Source organism: Hevea brasiliensis, chromosome 14 (assembly GCF_030052815.1).
Source record: "Hevea brasiliensis isolate MT/VB/25A 57/8 chromosome 14, ASM3005281v1, whole genome shotgun sequence".
NCBI classification, from domain to species: Eukaryota; Viridiplantae; Streptophyta; class Magnoliopsida; order Malpighiales; family Euphorbiaceae; genus Hevea; species Hevea brasiliensis.
Genome location: NC_079506.1, coordinates 70,900,019 through 70,919,158, shown reverse-complemented (window position 1 = coordinate 70,919,158; position 19,140 = coordinate 70,900,019). Strand labels below are relative to the sequence as shown.

At 33.1% G+C, this 19,140-nt stretch overlaps 1 protein-coding gene across 1 annotated transcript; it reads right to left on the bottom strand.

Annotated features, from left to right (window-relative positions):
• Positions 1–1,146: 1,146 nt before the first annotated feature.
• Positions 1,147–16,660, bottom strand: LOC110661224 (uncharacterized protein At2g27730, mitochondrial). The gene is made up of 3 exons (XM_021819798.2): positions 16,425–16,660; positions 15,745–15,822; positions 1,147–1,419 (listed from the first exon to the last, which is right to left on the bottom strand). The coding sequence occupies exons 1-3, from the start codon at positions 16,563–16,565 to the stop codon at positions 1,393–1,395; spliced, it is 246 nt and encodes an 81-aa protein (XP_021675490.2). The 5' UTR covers positions 16,566–16,660; the 3' UTR covers positions 1,147–1,392.
• Between the last annotated feature and the right edge of the window lie 2,480 nt (positions 16,661–19,140).

The following is a 19,140-nucleotide window of genomic DNA, read 5'->3' as shown; positions in this document are numbered from 1 at the left end:
CTTTTCGTTTATTCTATGTGTATGCGTAATATTATTTTTCAACAAATATTTAATGCCTTTTTTTTAAATTATTCATATTCGGTTTAAAATATCAATTGCTAAAGTATTGAAAAATTTAACAGGGTGGGTTTTTTAAAGCATTTTTCCATACAAATATCAACGGGTTGTTAGGCCACATTCTTTACATTAACAAATGATATCAATAAAAACCATCAGCAAGTACAAAGGTGTAATTACAGCATTGAACAGATAATAGTTTGACCTCACTCCACCACCAGTCCCTTCAATTTGTAAATACCACAGCATTCTTTCTCCATCTGGACCTGCCCCAACTAACAATTGAAAGACGCCAGAGTATAACAATCAGGGCAAGAATTGCTTCTCCTACCATCAGCTTCAATTGGAGATTCTGCAGCCACATTTTCCGTCGCAGTTGTCTTCACTGACTCTGGAAACTGTCAGTGTGAAATTCAATAGATATCCACAAAACTGAATTATTACAAGCTCGCACATACTTTTCAGACCTAGTCAAATAAGGGACAACATGTACCTGAAACTGCAGGTTCTCTGTTTTGTCTACCAGAAGTTCAACTTTCTCCCCAAGGATAAAAACCTGCAATTCGTTGGATTAGTCCACTCGACCAATTAAAAAGCTTCTAATCACTTGGCTGCTTGACTAAAAAGTGCAAGCGTTAAGTGCAATGGTAAGGCTCATTGCCCTCTCAAGGCCAGAACTTAGATTTGATCCTTGAATAAGGTATTGTTGAAAGGAACAAGCACAATTTCCAAAGCTATTAATTTTCTATATAACCTAAAATGGACATAAAGATATCATGATGGAAAAAAGAAAAAAAAAAAAAAGAGAATAACACAACCATATAAAACTTTCAAACCCTAACTCAGTGTATTTTCCGAATGTCTCACAAATGTAAGATAAAAAACTGAATATCTCACAAATCTACCACAGAAAGCAAAATTTATACTAGTCCATACTGTCAAAGGCAACGAAGTCCAAAACTTATACCACATAAAATAACACATATAGTTGGATTTATAGGGTTATCAATATTACAGATATGTAGTTTTTATCTAATTTCATATTAATACATTTCTTTGTTCAGATACTTAGATAGCAAAAGAAAGAAATTGTAGAAGCTCAAATCAATATAAGGAAAAGAAAGATTTTAGGTTTTTAGAAGATAAACAACCACATAAACAACTCTTACAATTTCGAGTTTACAACAGTTCAAGAAACATTAGCAAGATCCTCACTATATACAAAGACCATATCTCACAAGTCACGAGTCAAGTCACATCTTTATTTTTTATGATTATTCCACAATCATGATTATTCCACAACAAGATTGTCCTCATCAAGTGCAATTGATGAATTCAACCCTTCTGGTTCCCTTCAGTTTTCTGCAAAAGAGAATAAACAAGAATATGAAACTGATACTGATGTATCTTTAAAGACAATGAAAGATTTAGTCTGTCAATAATTTGAAACAGAAACAGAATAAGGTATAACGAACAACGAAAGTGCGAGGCAAGAATTACTCAGTTGAGCTAAAATTTTCTGCTTCATAAATAGAGTCAACCAACATTGTACCACCAATGTGTATGATTAGTATTCTTCAGGCACACAACCTAGACGTAGGTCAGATGACTCAGAATGAAAAAATGGTAGATGTTTATCTAAACATAAAAATCCTCCATTTGAGCCACTCTCATTCATTATCTTAGAGTTTAACATCAGACCTCAAACTAATGAAATTGGTAGTTTAAGTGAAAATAACATAATCTATAAGCATAGATTAAATGCAGAAGTAGCATAGTAGATCGCCAAAATTTAAAATCAATATTTAAACTTTTCCGACACAGTGTTGCAATTATTTTTTTACCTTAAATGGAAAACTTGCAAATTTTTTTTCCAAGACATTTTTAAAAATTAATGTAGCCAGATAAAATGGTACAGATTTATGTCCTTCAAAATGATCTAAGCTGAAACAATTTTCATAATCAATAATGTAAAAGTCAAATAAAAGCAGAATCAGTTATGAGCTTATTGGGATGCATGTTTGATAGCACATCCTCCTAGGCTAAGACCATTAAAAGAGACCAAGGATCCTGATTATTTCAGGTAAGCTCCCTGGCTAATATTCAATTCGCACAAGGAAAAGAGAAAAATTAATTAGCAATCAGTACACCTCAAAGATTGCAGTACCCTAGGGTGACATTAGTAACCGAGTATTTTCACCATATCATCCTCAACACTATTACCAGGTTTGATTTTCCAACCAGCAAAAGCTAAAGTCAAATTTTCAATTCATTCTCCCATCCCCAACGAGGATTAACAAATACCCCTTCTTTTTATTCTAAGTTTTTCCACTCTTTTTAAATCTTTACTCCAAATTCTTATTACCAACAGCTGCAGACTTTGGGTAACATCCAGATATCTTGTGTAGACATTTACTCTATTTTTAATTCGACAATCTTACTTCAATTAAAAACACTTAAAAATTAACACCAAATCACAGATATATTAGCTTCCGCTAAGGCAACCTTAACACTGACACGTGTTTGCCTGGCTTGGTGGAAGACAAATTAAATGCCCAAGTTGAATATGTGCTCATCAATAACCAGGACTCAATAAGACAAATAAGTTTAATTTCTGAGCCTAAAACATTCATTTAGCTTGCCAAGAGACAGTTTTTTTCATGGAAATCAACAAGATCATAGGAATGTTCGTGAGATGATTCAAGATGCAATTGCACAAGAAGCTCCAATCACAAGGACTAAAGTTAAGAAGTTGCAAGAGTTGATTGAGAAAGCAGTTGCACAAGAAACTAAATATGGAGATACAATCAATAAATTGGGGTTACAAGAAGATAGAAAGTGGCTTAATTTGATCCAAGTTTGCGTGAGTGGTGATCAGGAAATATTTGGACAGAATTAATGGATTTTTATGCAAATTTAATGCGTTTTTTTTTTTTATCTAGGACAAGTCTGAATAGTTTTATTTAATTATTTTTTGTCAGATATATGTTTTGGGCCTTAGATAGCAGTACAACCCACTCCAGTTTTTTTATTAGTTTTTAGGATTTTATTTTAGTTTTTTTTTTTTTAGTTGAGGGAATTAGGGTTTTAGCCGCATATATAAAGCTAACTTAACACTTTTTCAAGAGAACAATACTTTTGATTAAATTAATATAAGAGAGGGATTTTTCCTAAGTTCTTTCTTGAACTAAACTAAATTCTTCAAGAGTAATTAATCTTGTAAAGTTTAACAATATTGATATTCTTGGTTCTTGTTTTATTATAAACTTTGGGTTAAGAATCCTTAATTCTACCTTTGAATTATATTAGTTTTCAATTCTATATAATTGATAGGTCAAGGTTTCTTTGGTGTTTGAATTTGATTTTGGCTTTCTTGGGATTATAAACCAAGCCTGTTCAAGACATCGTTTTTGAGGTTTGTATCAAATGTGGTATCCGAGCGTTCGCTCTAAATCAGGTTCTGTCTATCATTTTGTGTTTTCTTTGTGTTATTTGTTCATCGTACAATTTCGTTTTGTGACTTGTTCATCAATTTTCTTGTTTCCTTAAGTTTTGCGTTTTCTTCAATAATTCTTAATATGAATTTTTTTTTCCTTTCTTTCCTTTTGTGTCTCTTGTTCTTCTCAAAAAAAAAAAAATGCAGATTATTTTCTGCAGATTTTCAAATCTGCCACTAGAGTGAAAAAAAAAAAAAAAACTGCAGAATTTTTTATTTTTTTTATTTATTTTTTTTTTTTTACAGAATTTCAAATCTGCTGCTAGAGTAAAAAAAAAAAAAAAAAACAGCTGCAGAATTTTTTTTTTGGCAGAATTTCAGATCTGCCACTGGAGTAAAAAAAAATTGAATTGCAGCAGCTTATAAAAAAAACTACAGATTTTTTCTGCAGAATTTCAAAATTGCCACTAGAGAAAAAAAAAAAAAAAAAAAAAAAAAAAAAAAAAGAATTGTAGAATTTTAGGTCTGCTACTAGCGCCCCCCCCACAACCCACTCCAGTTTTTTTATTAGTTTTTAGGATTTTATTTTAGTTTTTTTTTTTTTAGTTGAGGGAATTAGGGTTTTAGCCGCATATATAAAGCTAACTTAACACTTTTTCAAGAGAACATTACTTTTGATTAAATTAATACAAGAGAGGGATTTTTCCTAAGTTCTTTCTTGAACTAAACTAAATTCTTCAAGAGTAATTAATCTTGTAAAGTTTAACAATTTTGATATTCTTGATTCTTGTTTGATTATAAACTTTGGATCAAGAATTCTTAATTCTTCCTTTGAATTATATTAGTTTTCAATTCTATATAATTGATAGGTCAAGGTATTTTTTGGTGTTTGAACTTGATTTTGGCTTTCTTGGGATTATAAACCAAACCTGTTCAAGATATCATTCTTGAGATTTGCATCAATTTTGGTATCAGAGCGTTCGCTCTAAATCAGGTTCTATCTATCATTTTGTGTTTTCTTTGTATTATTTGTTCATCGTACAATTTCGTTTTGTGACTTGTTCATCAATTTTCTTTTTTCTTTAAGTTTTACGTTTTCTTCCGTAATTCTTAATATGAAATTTTTTTTCCTTTCTTTCCTTTTGTGTCTCTTGTTCTTCTCAAAAAAAAAAAAAAAGCAGATTATTTTCTGCAGAATTTCAAATCTGCCACTAGAGTGAAAAAAAAAAAAGAACTGCAGAATTTTTTTTTTTTTTTTTTTTTACAGATTTTAAAATATGCTGCTAGAATAAAAAAAAAAAAACAACTGCAGAAATTTTTTTTTTTTTTTTTTGCAGAATTTCAGATCTGTCACTAGAGTAAAAAAAAATTGAATTGCAGCAGCTTATAAAAAAAAAAACTACAGATTTTTTTCCGCAGAATTTCATATCTGCCACTAGAAAAAAAAAAAAAAACTAGAATTTTAGGTCTGCTACTAGCCAAAAAAAAAAAAAAAGGCAGATTTGGTGTGGCACAATTAGGTTTTACTACACACCCTCAATTGTTGAATTTTTACCAAGGCTTTTGCTTCTTTATTGTTTCGTTTGTTTTGGTTTCTAATAATTTGGTATCTTATTCCGTTTCTTTGAATTCTAGAGTCCCTTATCATTCTATCTTTGTGCTCGTCTTTCTGTTGCTTGTCTTTATTTCATGTCTTCAGTCTTGTCTTGAATTTCAATTTTATTGAATATTATAAGTTGGTTACTTTGAGCGAGTTTAGTTAGTTCCTTAAAAAGTAAAAAGGAAAAATTAAATAATGAAAAAAGGTAAAAAGTGTGTGAGCACATAAGGGGGTAAAATCCTTGTAATGGAAAGTCAATCACTATATTATTTCTCTGTATATCTGTATTCTTATTTAGGATTTCTTCCTAATTAGTAGAACACAATTATAGGAATCAATTATATATATATATATATACTCAAGTACAGATTAATTGAAATTAAGGAGAATCATCTCTTTATACATGATATCAGAGCAAGTCATCTATCTAAGGTGACTATTTGTTCTCACCACCCAGCTCAGGAGAGACCTTGGCCGCCGACCGGCCGTTTCGACTCCGATCAACATCGCCGGCGTCGCCTCAACCCCTTCATTCCACCACTGTGTGCTGTTGCCTGATCCAATACACCATTAAAGGACTTCTAAGGTTTGGCTCTCAGATCTTATTTTGGTATTTGCTTGATTTGTGATTTTGGGTTATTTTGCTACTGTAAGCACTTTGAATTAGCATTTCGGTTAGTTTTCTTTGTCTCAACAAATGGCAAACAATAAGAATGTTATTTTTGATGTGATTCCAGTAATGACTAAGATCACGGAACACAAACTTAATGTTTTAAATTACCTGAAGTATAGTAAGACTGTTAGGGTCTATTTGCGTAGCATTGATAAGGATGATCACCTTACTAAAAATCCACCTACTAATGATACACGACAAACTTGGCTAAGGGAGGATGCTCAGTTGTTTTTGCAGCTTCGGAACTCGATTCACAGTGAAGTAATTAGTTTAATTAATCACTGTGAATTTGTTAAGGAATTGATGGATTACTTAGATTTTCTGTATTCTGGTAAAGGGAATATCACCCGTATTTATGATGTTTGTAAGGCATTCTACCTTGCTGAGAAAGAGGATAAGTCTCTCACGGCTTATTTTATGGATTTTAAATGGATATATAAGGAACTTAATGTATTGTTACCTTTTACTCCTGATGTGAAAGTTCAGCAGGCCCAACGGGAGCAACTGGCTGTCATGAGTTTTCTTGCAGGCCTTCCTTCAGAGTATGAGACTGCTAAATCTTAGATTCTCTCCAGTTCTAAGATTTCCTCTTTGCATGAAACGTTCACACTGGTCCTTCGTACAGAGAGTACCCAATCTTCACAGCCTGCCAATAGTGCTCTTATTAGCCGTAATCCAAATGGACAACAGGGTAATAGAAGAGGAAGTAGAGGAGGAATTACAGGCAACAAAATTAATCAACGTAATGGAAAGGCTAGTTTTAATCAGGACTCGAGAGGAGTCATTTGTTATTATTGCCATGAGCCTGGCCATACAAAATATAATTGTCCGCAACTTCAGAGGAAAAATCAGCGATCACAGATGACAAATATGGCAGCAAAGGATTCTACAGTATCTTCCTTTGATAAAACTGTTTTGGTATCTGCAGAGGATTTTGCACAGTTTTTCCAGTATCAGGCATCTTTAAAGCCTACCAGTTCCCCTGTCACTGCGATTGCTAAGTCAGGTAAATCCACTACATGCCTTGTGTCTTCCTCATCCAAATGGGTTATTGATTCTAGTGCGACAGATCACATGACAGGTAATTCTAGTCTTCTATCTACTTTTCAGTCTAATCTCACTTCCTCTACTGTTACTTTAGCTAGCAGTTCTACTTCTTGTGTCATGAGTTCTGGAACTGCGAACCCGACTTCGTCAATTTCTTTATCATCTCTTTTGTGTCTACCAAAATTTTCTTTTAATCCACTTTCTGTTAGTAAACTTACTCGTACTTTAAATTGTTCTTTTTCCTTTTTTCCTGACAAGTGTTTGTTTCAGGATCTTACGACGAAGCAGATTATTGATAGAGGACATGAGTCAGGTGGTCTCTACATTCTGAAAAATAATGTTCCGCGGTCGCTTGTTTGCTCAAATATCTTAACACCTCTTGAAGCTCATGGTAGATTGGGCCATCCTTCTTTGTTTACCATGAAAAAGCTGTGTCCTCAATTTCAGTCATTATCAGTACTAGAATGTGAGTCGTGTCAGTTTGCAAAATATCATCGTTTGCCTTCTGTGTCTAGAGTCAATAAACGGGCTTCATTCCCTTTTGAGTTAGTTCATTCTGATGTTTGGGGTCCTTGTTCTGTTACTTCTAAAACTGGATTTCGTTATTTTGTTACTTTTGTTGATGATTATTCTCGTGTTACCTGGTTATATTTACTGAAGAATCGTTCTAAGTTGTTTTCTATCTTTTGTGCCTTTTGTAATGAAATCAAAACTCAATTTAATATTTCTCTGCGCATATTAAGAAGTGACAATGCCAAAGAATACTTTTCAGCACAATTTCAGCCTTATATGATAAAAAATAGCATTCTTTATCAGTCTTTCTGTGTGGATATCCCATCTCAAAATGGCGTGGCCGAAAGAAAAAATCGGCATCTTCTTGAGGTAACTCGTGCTCCTTTTTCATATGAAAGTTCCTAAACACTTTTGGGCAGATGCAGTTTCTACGGCATGTTTTTTATCAATCGTATGCCATTTTCTGTCCTTAATGAGGATATTCCTTATGCTGCTTTGTTTCCTACAAAATCTTTGTTCCCTGTTGAACCCTGTATTTTTTATTGTACCTGTTTTGTGCGTGATGTTCGTCCACAGGTTACTAAATTGGATCCCAAGTCTCTCAAATGTGTCTTCCTTGGGTACTCCTTGCTCCAAAAAGGGTACCGCCGTTTCTCTCCTACTCTTAATCGTTATCTTTTTTCTGCAGATGTCACATTTTTTTAGTCCACTCCATTTTTTCCTCAATCATCTATGAGAGTCAAGTGGAGGAGGATGATCTCTTAATATATATTGTCCAATCAATGTCTAGTCCTCTCCCACAGCTTGTTCCTTCTGTCTCTAGACCTACTCGACCTCCTGTTGTTCATGTTTGCTCCAGAAGATTGGAGATTCCTGACTCAGATCCTCCACCAGCTACTTCGTTGGGAGATCCTGTACCTCATACTGATCATGATTTTGATCTAGACTTACACATTGCTCTTCGTAAAAGTAAACGTTCATGTACTTACCCTATCTCTTCTTTTATTTCTTATAATCAATTGTCTTCTTGTTCTCGGTGTTTTGTTACTTCTTTAGACTCTGTTCCTATCCCTAATTCTGTTGGTGAGGCATTGTCTCATCCTGACTGGTGTGCTGCTATGAAAGAGGAAATGGAGGCTTTAGATGCTAATGGTACATGGAAACTATTACCTTTGCCCACTGGTAAGAAAGCTATTGATTGCAAATGGATATTTACAGTAAAGGTAGATACTGATGGTTTTGTGGCTAGGTTAAAAGCACGCCTTGTAGCAAAAGGATATGCTCAGACATAGGGGGTTGATTACTCTGACACTTTTTCTCCTGTAGTTAAACTTACTTCTGTTCGCTTATTTATCTCTTTAGCAGCTACATATGATTGGCCCCTACGCCAATTGGATATCAAAAATGCTTTCCTTCATAGTGATCTTCAGAAGGAGGTGTATATGGAGCAACCACCTGGGTTTGTTGCTCAGAGGGAGTTGGGTAAAGTTTGTAGGCTTCAGAAGTCTCTTTATAGCTTGAAACAAAGTCCTAGGGCATGGTTTGGGAGATTCAGTGAAGCAATATAGGAATTTGGTATGCAAAAGAGTAAGTGTGATCACTCAGTATTTTATAGGCAATCTGAGGCTGGTCTAATTCTCCTGATAGTCTATGTGGATAACATTGTCATCACTGGGAGTGACTCTGCAAGTATTTCATCTCTTTAAACTTTCCTCCAAATCCAGTTTCAAACCAAAGACTTGAGATTATTAAAGTATTTCTTGGGTATTGAAGTTATGAGAAGTAAGAAGGTATTTTCTTGTCTCAAAGAAAATATGTCCTCTATCTATTGACAGAGACAGAAAAATTAGGTGCTAAGTCTTGTAGTGTACCAATGACTCCAAATTTACAACTGTTAGCAGGGGATTGTGAGTTGTTTGAAGATCCAGAGAGATACAGAAGATTGGTAGGAAAATTAAACTACCTTACAGTCACTTGTCCTGACATTGCTTATGTCGTTAGTGTGGTAAGTCAGTTTATGTCTTCCTCAACTGTTGCTCATTGGGAAGCCTTGGGACAAATCTTGTGTTATCTGAAGGGCGCTCCAAGAAGAGGTTTGTTATATGGTAATCATGGGCATTTGAATATTGAATGTTTTTCAGATGCCGACTCAATTGGATCTAAGGTTGACAGGACGTCAACTACTGGATATTGCGTTTTTGTTTGAGGAAATTTGGTGTCTTGGAGAAGCAAGAAGCAGAGTGTAGTTTCTCGATCTAATGCTGAATCCAAATACAGAGCCATGGCACAATCAGTATGTGAGGTAATGTGGATACTTCAATTACTAAATGAGACAAGTTTTAAGACCTTCCTGCCTACGAAATTGTGGTGTGATAATCAAGCTGCTCTCCATATTGCTTCCAATCCGGTGTTTCATGAGCGGGCAAAACATATTGAGATTGATTGTCACTTTGTTCATGAAAAGATTCAACAACAGATCATCTTAACAGGACACATCAAAACTGGAGAGCAGTTAGGAGATATTTTCACAAAAGCTCTGAATAGAGCTAGGATTGACTACATTTGTAACAAGTTGGGCATAATTAACATCTATGCTCCAACTTGAGGGGGAGTGTTATGGAAAGTCAATCACTATATTATTTCTCTGTATATTCTGTATTATGTATTCCTATTTAGGATTTCTTATTTAGGATTTCTTCCTAATTAGTAGAACACAATTATGAGAATCAATTATATATATATACCCATGTATAGATTAATTGAAATTAAGGATAATCATCTCTTTCTACAATCCTAAATTGTATGAAACACGAGTAGAGTTACATTGATTGAGTGTAAACACGTGAGGGAGCGTTATGAGGATATTTGCCAACATTCTTTTGCAGGTTTTATAATTATGTCACACAAAAATAGTGAAGAAGAGAAATCAAATCAGTTCTTCATAATTCAAGCTATTCAACAAAAGTATGAGCAATTCACTTTGATGCTTGGAGACATGAGGAATCAAATGGAAAAGCAAGAGACTAGACTAAATAGGCAAGATGCTACTATAAGTAACTTGCAGAGAAAGAGGCCTAATGCTAAGAGGCAAGCTAAACACAACAACAATAACCCTCCCCCTAAAAAGTTAAAAGATGAGCAAGATGAGGAAGATGAGAATAATGATGATTGGGCTTTGATCATAAATGAGGGCAGATTTTATCAGAGGAGAGAAAGGCATAAAAAAGGCTGAGGAAAGATGATAGAGGTAGAAATGGTGTTGATCGAAACATTGGGAGCATTAAAATGAGAATTCCATCTTTCTAAGGAAAGAATGATCCAGATGTTTACCTTGAGTGGAAACGCAAAGTTAAGCTAGTCTTTGACTGTTACAACTATTCAGAAGAGAAAAAGGTAAAACCCGCTGCTGTTGAATTTATTGACTATGCTCTTGTATGGTGGAATCAAAGGTTGCAAAGACTCACACAAGGGACAGAGTGTGAAAGAATACCATAAGGAGATGGAGATGGCTATGATTCCGGCAAATGTTGAGGAGGACAAAGAAGCCACAATGGCTGGATTCCTAAGTGGTTTGAATAAAGAAATAGCTGATTTAGTTGAGTTAAAGCATTATGTGGAGCTAGAGGACATGGTACATATGGCTATGAAAATTGAAAAATAGCTCAGGAGGAAAGGGACACCAAGGTATGGGAGTAGCACAAGTTCGGTTCTTGGGAGCTCATGGAAATTGAACTGGCCCAAGGAGGAGGATAAAGCTGTTTATAAGCCTAAGCATAAAAAAAAGTAGGAGTAAGCCTCATGAGGATAATAAAGATAGAAGTATGAACTCTTCCCAATCTCAAAGAAATATGGATATAAAGTGCTTTAGATGTTTGGGGATAGGTCATATTGCTTCACAATGCCCCAATAAAAGGGCAATTATCTTAAGGGATAATGGAGATATAGAGACTGAGAGTGATGAAGATAGTGATTATATGCCTCCATTAGAAGATGCTACTGATGTGGAGTATGCTGTAGAGGGGAGTGCATTAGTCACTAGGAGAGCATTGAATATGCAAGTGAAAGGAGAGGTTAGTGAAGAGGAGCAAAGGGAAAATATATTTCATACAAGATACCTCATTTAGGATGAAACATGCAGTATGATAATAAATAGAGGTAGTTGTACCAATGTAGCTAGTACACTATTGGTTGAGAAATTGAAGTTGCCTACTTTGAAACACCCTAGGCCATGCAAGTTACAATAGTTGAATGAATGTGGAGAAGTTAAGGTGACTAAGCAAGCACTAGTTGCTTTTTCCATTAGTAGATATCATGATTAGGTTATATTTGATGTGGTGCCTACGTATGCTGGTCATCTGTTGATTTGTAGACCGTGGCAGTTTGATAGGCTAATGGTAGATGATGGTTACAGAAATTGGCATTCTTTTGAAAAGGATGGCTGAAAGGTAACATTGGCTCCATTAACTCCTAGACAAGTATATGAGGATCAAGTGAAGTTGAGGAGATCAATTAAGAAGGAAAACACTAGTGAGACTGAGACCAAAAGTGTAGAAAAAGGAGAGGCCGAGAGTTCTTGTGAGGAGAAGAGAGTGATTGAGAGTAAAAATAAAGAGAAAAATAAAGAGAGGAGTGAAAAGTCATTGAGTGAGACTAGAAAGAAAGTGAGTTCAGTGTAAAAGGAGAGGAAAGAGAGAAGAGTAAGTTTTTTTGCCCAAAAAAAGAGATGTTAAGAGTGCATTCTATGCTAGAGTCAATGATTGTACTTATTTACAAGTAGGCTTATTTGAATCTTACTGACCTTAATACTTCTTTGCCTAGTTCTGCTGTTTCTCTTTTACAGGAGTTTAAAGATGTCTTTCCTGAGGAGATGCCTAATGAGTTGCCAACTATTAGAGGGATCAAACATCAGATTGATTTTGTTCTTAGAACAGTAATTCCTAATCGACCAGCTTACAGAAGTAATCCTGAGGAGACGAAAGAACTTCAGAAGCAAGTTGAGGGGTTGTTAGCAAAAGGGCATGTGAGAGAGAGCATGAGTCCATATGCAGTTCCAGTGCTACTAGTGTCTAACAAGGATGGTTATTGGAGGATGTATGTTGACTGTCGAGCTGTCAACAAGATTACGGTAAAGTATAAACATTACATTCTTAAGCTAGATGACATATTAGATGAATTACATGATGTTTGTGTCTTTTCGAAAATTGATTTGAAAAGTAGATACCACCAGATTATGATGAAAGTAGGAGATGAATGGAAAATTGCTTTCAAAACAAAATATAATTTATATGAGTGGTTAGTTATGCCTTTTAGATTGACTAAAGGACCTATTACATTCATGAGATTAGTGAACCATGTTTTGCGTGCATTCATTGTTAAGTTTATAGTGGTATACATTGATGATATATTGGTGTACAGTAAAAATATGGAAGAATATATGCTTCATTTGAGGCGTGTGTTTGAATTGCTTAGAAAAGAGAAACTGTATGCTAATATTAAAAAGTGTACTTTTTGCATGGAAAGAGTTGTGTTTTTGGGCTATGTAATTAATACAAAGGGTATTGAGGTGGATGAAGAGAAGGTGAAAGCTATTCGTGACTCGCCAATTCCTACATCTGTTACTGAGGTACGTAGTTTTCATGGTTTAGCTAGCTTTTATAAAAGGTTTGTTAAGAATTTCAGTACTTTAGCTGCACCCTTGATTGAGGTTGTTAACAAAAATGTTGGCTTCACATGGGTGAGAAACAAAATCGTGCTTTCAAGTTAATCAAAGATAAGTTATGTTCTGCTCCATTACTGAATCTTCCTGATTTCACTAAAACATTTGAAATAGAATGTGATGCTTTTGGGATTGGTATAGGTGTTGTTTTGATGCAGGAGAGACGTCCCATTACATATTTTAGTGAAAAGCTAAATGGTGCGGCATTGAACTACTCAACATATGACAAAGAGCTTTATGCCTTGGTGCAAGAGTTGGAGACATGGCAGCACTATTTGTGGCCAAAGGAGTTCGTGATTCATTTGGACCACAAGTCATTGAGATACTCGAAAGGGCAAAATAAGCTCAACCGTAGACATGCCAAGCGAGTGGAATTTATTGAGACTTTTCCTTATGTTATCCAGTATAAGGAAGGTAAGAAAAATGTAGTTGTTGATGCATTCTCATGCAAGTATGCTCTTATCTCTACTCTTAATGCTAAACTGTTAAGTTTTGAGTATGTGAAGAAGTTGTATGCTAAAGATTTTGATTTTGCTGCTGTTTATGATGCGTGAGAAAACTATTTTTCAAAAGTTTTATAGGCATAATGGGTTTTTATTTCGTGAGAATAAATTATGTGTACCTAATTGCTCTATGAGGGAGTTACTTGTGCATGAATCACATGGTGGTGGTCTCATGGGACATTTTGAGGTTACGAAGACTTTGGATACATTGAGAGAATACTTCTTTTGGCCTCATATGAAGAGAGATATGAAGAATGTGTGTTCTAGGTGTATCACACGTAAGAAAGCAAAGTCTAAGGTCTTACCTCAAGGCTTATATACACCTTTGCCTGTACCTAGTGAACCATGAATTGATTTGTCTATGAACTTTATTTTGGGATTACCTAGGTCTAGGGAAGGTAAAGATTCTACATTTTTGGTAGTTAACAGATTTTCTAAAATGGCACATTCCATTCTTTGCCATAAAACTAATGATGCCACAAATATTGCTGATTTATTCTTTAAGGAAGTTATGAGGTTGCATGGCATCCCTAGGAGCATTATTAGTGATAGAGATGTTAAGTTTCTAAGCTACTTTTGGAAAGTATTGTGGGGTAAATTGGCTACTAAGCTACTATTTTTTACTACATGTCACCCACAGATTGATGGACAAACTAAAGTAGTTAATAGAACTTTAACAATTCTTTTGCGTGTTGTTGTTAAAAAGAATTTGAAATCATGGGAAGGATGTATACCATTTGTTAAATTTGTATATAATCAAAGTGCGCATTTTTCTACGAGTTTTTCACCTTTTGAGATTGTTTATGGGTTTAATTCTTTAACTCCATTAGATTTGATTTCTTTGCCTGTGCATGAGATTTCAAGTTAAGATGGCAAGAAGAAAGCTGAGTTAGTTAAAAGGATCCATGAACAAGCTAAACAGCACATTGAGAAAAAGAATAAGAGATATGCAGCCCAAGCTAATAAAGGAAGAAAGTGAATTACTTTCCAACCAGGAGATTGGGTTTGCGCGCATATGAGGAAGGAAAGATTTCCAATTCAAAGAAAGTCTAAACTTCATTCCAGAGGAGATGGTCCATTATAAATGGTGGCCAAGATTAATAAAAATGCTTATAAGTTGGATCTTCCTGGTGAGTACAATGTGAGTGCTACTTTTAATGTTGTTGATCTTTCCCCTTTTGATGTAGGTGAAGATTCGAGGACAAATGCTTTTGAAGAGGGAGGAGATGATGGAAATCAACAAGAACAACAAGATCCTAGGAATGTTCATGAGATGATTCAAGATGCTCTGATACCAAATGATATGAACATGCCTAACTCCACCTCAAAAGCTAGCTCGCAAGGGAAGGTTTGCAAACCCATATATATAACACCCAATACCTCTCTACAAAACCGATGTGGGGACGCATCATTCCCGAACCCTTTAGATAGAACGTCCTCGTGAAGCAACCAGAGTCATGACTCGTTCACCCTAACCTCTCCTAAAGAACGTCAGAGAGCCTTTGTACATGGCCTATCGACCCATAGGAGGTGAGGCTCTGATACCAAATGATGTAAACCTGCCAAACTCCACCTCAATGCTAACTCACAAAGGGAAATTTGTAAATCCATATATATAACACCCAAAACCTCCGTGTAGAACCGATGTGGGACACATCAGTTTTTCAAATTGAAAGGAAGAAAAAACTAAGGTCACATTAGTTTAAAAACCACAAAACAGAAAGCAGTCCAAAATCATGTAACAAAATCCAATGAAAATTAAGACATACACTTCATCAGGAAATTATATGGTTAACAAGCCATATTCATCAACTAATTCTGAATTTTGATGCTTATAAATTAAACAATTAAAAAATGTAGGTTTGCATTAACAATACGCTCAGTTATTTTAATCCATCTTAACCAACAGAGCAGCTCTGTTCTTAGGGTAGCTCCCCTTTTATCCTTTTCAATTTCAAAAGCAATTAACACAACTCATAAGAACAGATTAGGTACAGGAGAGACCTTGAACAACGAAATCAACCCATGAATATGTTAAAAATCACAGAAAAACTGCTTCTTTACCTATGCTATGAAAAAGTCTGTGTATCCAAATTGAAAATGTAAGCTAGATGCAAAACACATACCTACTAAACAAATTATAAAAACACACAGCTTTTGAATCCTTGAATACAAAATCATGGAACATTCTGTCTATACCTTGTCAGCACTGTCTTTCTCTGCCTTTTCTTTCTCAGCCCTCCGCTTCAGCTTCTCCAGCCTCTCCCTTTCCATTTTCTTAATACAAATGTTCAAAAATCATCAAACAACACTCAAAAAAATATACAGAATTGGGAATATCAATCACAAAAACAGAATCATACAAATAAATGTGGAAATTAAAATCCGCCTGGTTAATCCATGTCTCAGATTAGACGAAATGGAGGAAATCAAAACATGAATATCATCTTAATCTTACACAAACAAATCATCTTAATATAGTTCTAAAATCACTTTGCTCCTACAAGCAGTCACACTAATAAGCTCAATATTTCATTTTGCTCTCTATTCCTACATTTTCCTGGGAACCAAACGGAGCTCTATAGTTTTTTTTTTTTTTCTTCTAAACAAAATCTATCACTTGTTATTAATAAAGAGAAGCCGATGGATTGACCGGACCACCACAGAACCACCTGAACCCAGCTGATCAAACAGTTCACCGAATCATTCTTTACAAAAATTAACATATCTCACTTAAAAGAAGCAAGATAGTTATATCTAGCTTATAATACTTCGATTTTCTTCTATTTTCCTAGACTTTCTCAACAGCAAACAGGAACTCAATCAAAAACTAACAAAAGTGTTGAAAAATTTTAAGAGAGAGAAGAAGAGAAAGAAACCTGGATATAGACGTTCTCAGCGGCGCGTTCCTCTTCGCTCAGGATACGGCCCTTGCTATCGCTGTAGTAGCGAGTTGCCCCCCGAGTTGTCTCCATCGAGCGAGTGATACAGAGTCGGCTCAGAGCGAATCTGGTTGCCATTTCCTGAGTTTTCGTGACAAGTTAAAATGAATAAACTGTTTGTCGGTTGGATGCATTTTGAGGGTGTTAAGCAAGGATTTATTAACCGTCCTCCTTCGCCATCATCCAAATTGATTCTTCTCTTATCCATTTTAATATTATTTAATTTTTTTATATAAAATTAATAATTTATTGAAATATTTTTATAATTTTATTAAATTATAAAAAAAGTTAAAAATAAATATGTTAATAATAAAATTAGAGAAAAAAAATATTTTATTAATAATTATAATAAACTTATTGTGGAGATGATAATATTATAAAATTTTCCGTGATAAGGGCCATATATCTATTTTGGAATTCTAGACGCCCGTATTGTGAATTCTAGAGGCTGGTATTGTGTAGGAGGATGACTGTTTTTTGTTGTAATCCACTGCTCATTATTCGTTTTTTAAGTTTGCTCACAGTTGACTTGTGTTTTTGTTTCATAATCTTTGGATAGACATGAATGAAATCCTTTTTTATGCGTTTATAAAAAATAAAAAAAAATTGAAAAAAAAATTGGATAGACATAGAAGCATGTCGACTAACTCATACAATAGTATTTATTTTTTAAGTGAAAAAAAAAATTTTAACTATAATGATCATTTCCTTCTTAATCCTTTACATGAATCTGCATAATTTAATTAGTTCTTAATTTAACCTTGTATGAGAATTTACTATTGAGTTACAGTGAATTGAACATCTAAAGAGTCATAAATATAGATTATTCATAATCAATTCACTCATCCGCTTAATAAAAATAATATTTAATTTTAAAATAGGTATAAATAATCAAATTAGAGTAAGGTACTTCTATCTCTCAATACTTATTACTAAGCCACTACACCTAATGGTTCATTCAATAGAATTAACACACTAATATTTGAGCTAACATGCATTCACAGGATGAATTATGATATTAAAATATATAATCTATTAATATAAGTTTACCATACGTACTATGTATTTAGTTGCACTAATTTTTCGTTTTAATGATGTTGCGGAGTATTTTTATTTTATTTTACAAAATTTATTAATTAATAATAGAAATAAAATAATTAATAGATAAAACTTTTTATTTCTTTTATTATATAAAAATAAATTTTTAATCCATCTGAAATTATAATCTATTTCATTTTAAAAGGTAATTAATTTATTAGTTTTGTTATGATTTATTCATATTTAATATATTTTTATTAATAAATATGTCACTAATCAATTGTAGTTAGAGTATGTATATTTAAAAAAGAATAAATAAATTTGATTACTTTCATATATTCAAGTTTCGAAAAAAAAAATTGTAAATAATATGAAGTAAGCAATTTAAAAATATATGTTTAATTATTATAGAGTTTAATTTTAAAAATTTTGTAAAAAAAATTTAAAAAGTTGAAAAAAACAGTATCATAATGTGTCAAAGGATTAAAAAAACAAAAATTATATGAACAGTGTCGTAGTTATTATTAAATTAAAATATTTAAAAAAAATATTATATATTAGTTGATAAATTTTATTATGATTTAGTCTTTCAAATCTGATCAACTGATGAATAAGCCGACACTTTTTTACTAAAAAATAAATAATTATAAAAATAAAATATTGCCAATCTTAAAATTGAATTATTTTGAGTCTAAATTGTTTACAAAGTGTTTATGTTTTCTTACTCATTAAAGAAAATAATAAAAGCTAATAAATAAATCTTATTATACCTTAATCTTTTAAATCGGATCATCTAATGGATGGATTAACACTTTTATTAAAAATAAATAAATAATTTAAAAATATATATATAATTTAAAATATTTGCAATCATAAAATTAAATTTTTTGTAACTTGAATTATATACAAACTTCAGAATTTATCACTTATCAAGTGACTCATTGAGGAAAAAAAAAAAATTAAGGTATCGCTTATTAATTAATAAATTTTAGACATTTTAAATGGAATCAATTGACAGGTAAACTGCTATTTTTATAAAAAAGTAAATAATTAAAAAAATAAAAACTTATTAAAATACCCACAGTGATTTGGAACTTCAATTTTTTTTTTATTTTTTCAATTTCAAGTTTACCATTTTTTTTACACATTAATGGCATTATGAACATATTATAAATTTAACTTTACCAAAAATTGGATTTTATCACTTTGTGATAACTATTTCACTAATGATAAAATGACAACACTTGCAATGGTTTTTGTGGCCTTACGTGTATTCTGCACTAATGAAGTGCAAATTCTCTTATCGGTAGAGGTGAGCATTCGGTTCAAACTGAATCGAATTGAATTGAATCGAATCGAATTAAATCGAATTAAATTATGAAAATCGAATTATATATTTTAGAAATTGAACCGAACAGAAATTAATGAAAAATAAATCGAACCGAACCACTCTATTTCGGTTTGGTTAGGTTCAAATTAATCGGTTTTGATTTTTTAATTTAGACTTGATTTTTAAGTTATTTGGTCTAATTTTGATTTTGGTTTGAACCTAATAACCATTAATCAATAAAATTAAACAATTTATATATAAAAAATTAAATATAATTCATAAATT

Coding starts and splice junctions, on each gene's coding strand:
- LOC110661224 (XM_021819798.2), bottom strand. CDS start 16,565: ATGGCAACCAGATTCGCTCTGAGCCGACTCTGTATCACTCGCTCGATG. Junction 15,823..16,424: donor CTGAGAACGTCTATATCCAG/GTTTCTTTCTCT, acceptor ATTTGTATTAAG/AAAATGGAAAGGGAGAGGCT. Junction 1,420..15,744: donor AGAAAGACAGTGCTGACAAG/GTATAGACAGAA, acceptor TCTCTTTTGCAG/AAAACTGAAGGGAACCAGAA.